General features: G+C 45.9%; 1 protein-coding gene across 1 annotated transcript in view; it reads right to left on the bottom strand.

Annotated features, from left to right (window-relative positions):
- Positions 1 to 4,655: 4,655 nt before the first annotated feature.
- Positions 4,656 to 5,785, bottom strand: part of LOC137431848 (bone morphogenetic protein receptor type-2) — a 136,845-nt gene continuing 135,715 nt past the window's right edge. Inside the window, exon 13 of the mRNA XM_068123607.2 lies at positions 4,656 to 5,785. This exon is cut by the window's right edge and continues 153 nt beyond it. Within this exon, the coding sequence (XP_067979708.2) occupies positions 5,736 to 5,785 (50 nt within the window). The 3' untranslated portion in view covers positions 4,656 to 5,735.

The raw sequence follows: 5,785 nt of genomic DNA, 5'->3' as shown, positions 1-5,785 counted from the left end.
ACCTTGGCACACATTCGTCGCTCGCACACCTCACCAACACACCTCTTCGCGCCCCTTCCTCGGTCACCTCCTCTGTGACCATCACAGGTGTGCTTTCACTCGCACACCCAACCATGTGCCTCACGACCAACTCAAGTGTGCATTCCCACACACGCTCTACCATTCCAGGTGTGCATCCTTCCATTCCAGGTGTACATCCTCGCTCACCTGTCACAACCAACTCACGCTCCGTGTCACTCTCACTACTTTCACCTCCATTCTTGACAGCGCACTCACCCTTACTCTCGACAGCGCACTCTTTCCTCATGCACCCGTCCGTTACACACCTTTCTCGCGCACACTCTCCCGTTACATCCTCTGTAACACTCACCACAGGCGTGCATTCTCCTTCACTCTTGACAGCGCACTCTTTCCCCATGCACCTGTCCGTTACACACCTTTCTCGCGCATCCTCTTGCGCACACTTTTTCGTTACTTCCTCCGTAACACTTACCACACCGCGCTTCCATGTACTCCCTCGCACACGCGCTTCGACCAACTCACTCTTGACGGCACACTCTCTAGTCGGCGCGCACTTTTTCCTCACACACCCCATGGTCGGACATTCTCGCACACCTCGTTTTTCGCACACCAGACCTGTCGCACACTTCACCAACGGCCTTTCACGAACACCCGGATCCAAACCAATCCCCAAGCCGACTGAAGCTTTCCTCACATCATGTACATTTCCGATTATATCGCCACTCACCTTGGCACCTCGTCTCCGCACCTCCTTTGCCACCTGCAAACTCTTTATTTGGTTAGTGAGCAGCACATTATGAGTTGAGCACCGACCTTGTACCAATTCCATTACCTCCTCCTGGATTTCTCTCTTAGTTTCTGTCCGTCTCTTCTTAATTTCACTCACCTCTTCTTCCACTTCCTCTAATTTTTGTTTAACCTCTTTTATTTCTCGGTGCGTCTCCTCAAGTTCGTCCTCTAAGGCTACCGTGACCGTCTCTATGTGCATCCTCACCTGCCGGTCCTTTGTCTCCATTATCTCTGTCACCTCGTCCACCCTCATTGTCAGTTCCTCACGTACCATCTGACATTGCTTCTGTGTCGCTATTAATTCGTTTTTAATTTCTTTTTGTGTCGCCTTTAACCCTCCTAGTACCGCAGTGTTCTTTTGAACCTGCTCCACTAACTCCGTCTGTCCCTCTGTCAGCTGTTCCACCTCCTCCGTCAGATCTTCTATTCCCCCTTGTAACTTCGCCGTATTATTTCTCACCTCTTTCTCCATACGCTTCTCACCTCGCTTTACCTCCTCGCGTAGCCCCGAAACCTCCTCACTCACACCTCGTCGTATCTCCTCTTTCATCTCCTCCCTTTCTTTTGTAGATGCCGCCCTCATCTGTCCCAATTCATCCCTCTGAGCATCCAATTTGGTTTCTACCCCGATTTTTACCTCCTCTATCTGCTCTCCCATTTGTTTAATTTCTCGGGCGGATTGCTCCCCTATTTCCCGCAATTTGTCTTCCATCCTATTTTCTAACCCCATTAACCCATTTTTCACCTCTTTTATCCCATTGTCTAACCCCTCAAATTTCTTGTCTAATCCCTCACCGGTACCCCTCGCTTCGTCCCTCATTACCCCCAATTGCTCACTCTGAGCATCCATCCGGTTCCCCATTACCCCCATTTGGCCCTCCAATCGCTCACCCAATCTGGCTTCCAATTGCTCACTATTCTTGTCCATAAGGGCCTTCATTTGGATCATAAAGAGATTCCAATCCACCACTGGCGCTGCTACGGTCGCGGGTGCGGCAAAATTTGGTGCCGCTACACCCACATGCGCGAGGACGCCATTTTGTGCGTCTGATACTCCCTCAACCGCCTCCTCATTGCTCCCCTCCATTTGATCCTGGGTTACTCCTAACCCCTCCTCTAGCTCACCCACCGGCATTCGATCGCCTTGACCAGCCATGGCGCGATTTCAAAATTCGGGTTTTATTTCTTTAAAACACAATTTTTCAGCAGCTCGTAATTTTGAGCGCGTTAAGCGCGCTTCGGGTCCAATCCCACTTCCCGACACCAATTGTTACTGATCGCGGTTTAGATGTTACTTTGCCGAGCGAAGGCTCCGCGACCGAACAGTTATTCCCCGATTAGAACCCGATTCCACCCAAACGTTGGCCGGATCGCACCGCGGCTGCTCAATGAGGGAAAAGACTAAAACGACGAATGCAAAGAGGAAGACGAAGGCAAAGAAAGGTTTGGAAATACTACTGAATTTATTTACTATTTACACACATAAGCAAAAAGCAAGCAGTCACGTTTATTTACAACACATAAGACGCAGGTGACACAGTGCAAATACTAGCTTATCCAGACTTAATTAAATACCCAGGGACAAGACACACAGAACAAACTCACGTACACAAGAAGGGTGGAGGAAAGGAATGAATGCTGGAAGGAGGAATGGGAAGGTCCAGCTGGGGCAGATGGTTCGGGCTTGATCCCGCACGGGACGTCGGCTGGACCTCGACAGCCACCGATGCCACCGCTATCTGGTCCCCGCGGGGTAACGGGTTGCAGCTGCCTGGTGGAGTCAACGCTGCTTGTGGAGCCAAAGCTGCTTCTCTGGCTCACCTCAGGGTGCGTCTGCCGTCTCTGGCGCAACTGCTGGTAATTGACCTTGAACCTTCTCTCTCTTGGTCCTGGTGTCTCCTCACCACCGACAACTCAACGCAACCAACGCAACCACTGACCACTCGACGCCACCACTTCTCACCACTGACTTCTTACCGCAACCAACGCAACCACTGACCCTCCACTGACGACCAACTCTGACTGACTCTCTCACGCCACTTGCGCGCGCGCCTTTATAGCGCCTCCGGCGATCAAGCCGCCGGCCTTCAGGACACGCCCATCGGTGTGCTCACCTCGGCCCTGGTTGGTCATGCGACCCTCTGGCTCCGCCCTTGATGACGACGGGCGGGCACGCCCCTCTTCCCCGACTCGATCACATGTTCAATGGTGGTTTTGGAGGGGAGGTAATTGGCAATCGAGGCTCGGCAATGACGAAAGGGGATGTAAAAGGGAATGGAGATTTTGGGGATGGGAATGAAAGGGGATCTATTCTCTTTCACTGGTGCAATGGAGTACTTCAATTAATGGGAGACACAGCCTTACTCTAAAACACAGAATAAGAGATAACTATCAAACAGGGGTATTCTATTATTTGGCTGACGTGTATGCTTGTGGACTAATTATGGGATGCCCTTTCACCTTTACACAGCTCCGGAGGCAGGGGGGCGCAGAATAAACAATAATAATAATTTACACAATCAAAAAATATATACAGTCCTTATATCCGCAACAATATATATAATCCAGTAAGATCATGCATCAATTTTTTCGGAGAGATTCGGTTTTGCTATAAAACAAATACAAACTAGATGGAATTCATAGAATACTTACCCTGCGCAGTCAACTTGTTGTGAGCCAACTGTTCTGTTTTTGAACATTTTTTTTTCTTTGATCCAATATAGTTGCTCGACCACGTGAGCGATGACATCATAAATTTATATTCTCTAATATCATTGTTGCATAGATCAAGCCCAATACATTTCAAACTGATCAGACGAAGCGTTGTCCCTGTCGAATTATGACATCATAATTATGACACCAATGACGTCATCGTTAACAGCACCTATTCCCCATATGGCATTCTTTACAATGAGCCATGCTTCAATTTTTTCCATGCAGCGGTTTTGAAGAAAGAGGTGCAACATTTTTCGGTTTTTCCAAGATGGTGCCTGTGCCACATGACCTATGACGTCATGATTATCATTAAAATATTATACAGGAGGCGGCACTCCTATGGTGAAACTTTCGTGCCCATCAGACCAACAGTTGCTGAGAAAAAAAAATTCACAATGATCGGATACGTGTTGTACATGTCGAATTATGACGTCATAACGAAGGCACAAGTGACATCATCATTAACATATCTTATTCGCCAAGGGGAGTACTTGACAATGAGCCATGTTTCAATTTTTTTCCATGGAGCGGTTTTGGAGATATAGAGGTGCAACCTTTTTCGATTTTTCCAAGATGGCATCTGTACCACGTGACATATGACGTTATAATTATCATTTAAAAAAATTCTACAGGAGGAACTGCACATATTCTGAAAATTTCGTGTCCATCGGTCTAACAGTTGCAGAGGAATTTTTTTCATTCATACTGATTAGATCAAGCGTTGTACTTGTCGAATTATGACGTCATAATTAAGGCACCGATGACTTCACCATCAACATATCTTATTCCCCATGGTGTGTACTTCACAATGAGCGATGTTTCAATTTTTTCTATTGAGTGGTTTGGGGGATATGGAGGTGTAACGTTTTTCCAAGGTGGCGTCCGTACAACTTGACCTATGACGTCATAATTATGAATAAAAAAATTCTACAGGCGGAGGCGCTTCTATGGTAAAATTTCATGTCAATCGGAATAACGGTTGCCAAGAAAATGATTTTTTTAAATGCAGACACGTATGGCACACGGCACACGTACGCACTTGAATGCTTAACCCTGCTTTTCGCTTCACGAGCGCAGGGTAATAAACATAACCTTGAAAAAAAATAATTCATATGGATTGTTTGCGAAGGTAACATTGATGCAAAATGTATGCTTTATTGAAGTTTGCAAGTCAACTGGTAGAGTCATGGCAGCCTTAAATAAAGTGGCAAACAGTTTGAAAGTAAACAAAGGGCCTCGTGTGCTAACCGCCTGCAACGAACCACCTTTACATCAACCACCTGGCAGTACTGTCCCGGCACTAAAAAGTAATATCAGCTACGAATGAGCAGGTGAGTGAGCAAGAATGTTCAAACATACAAAAAAATAGAAATATGTTACACTACTACGTGCCGTTGTCGCCAGTCAACCGCTGTACATCAATTACATCATTTTCAAATTACAGTACCTTTGTAAAGATAATTTGTAACCAAGGGGGAAAACATTTGCATAGCATGCAAAGTAGAACTATTGCACATATAATGCATACAAATCCAGAAAAATTAAGCTCTCTCTTCCACATTTCCCCCACGCCCTCCCTCACCCCCACCCCCATCCTCAACTCTCCACTCTCAAAAACAAACAAACTATATAAGCATTTAGGATTGAAGATCACAATACAAGTGCAAAAAATTGTGAACGCAATGTTTTACCAACAAAAAGAAAAAGAAAAAAAAGAAAAGCACACATTCACAACGTACCTAATTGGCGCTCACTTAAAAACGGATTCACGTTATATTATAATTGCTATTCCTTGTTTTAAGCTGGCTTTTGTTTCAGACATTATATCTGATTGTAAACACGTTGCATTACAACAGGACACTTGGACAACCCTTTCAAAAAAATAATAAATAAAAGTCAGCAATGTTCACAGCCTGCAACTACGCGGAAGCAAACATGATGATTATACGCTTTGAAACGAACAAGCAATATACTATGCAGTTCTTTAGTGTTGTGACTATTTCATCATAAATGTATTCTTGCATGTTTCACAGCACGGCATAACCTGTTTTTTTTTTTTCCCTAGAGCACAGGACATGCTCTAAATCCTGCAAAGGAACTGTGCAACCCTGCGTACTAGGAGCATGCTGAAGGTATTCCGAAGTGCTGGATCTTTGTTTGCCGTTCGGCACATAATGACGGATGGTGCAGGAGGTAGAGCGGTGTCAGGATCACACCATGCTTCCGGTCATGGGCAAATGCCCAGCCATGAGTTTAACTG

The sequence above is a fragment of the Myxine glutinosa genome, chromosome 7, assembly GCF_964187855.1.
Source record: "Myxine glutinosa chromosome 7, kmMyxGlut1.1, whole genome shotgun sequence".
Classification (NCBI taxonomy): domain Eukaryota; kingdom Metazoa; phylum Chordata; class Myxini; order Myxiniformes; family Myxinidae; genus Myxine; species Myxine glutinosa.
Note: the sequence above shows the minus strand (reverse complement) of the source record. Positions and strands in the feature narration are given on the sequence as shown.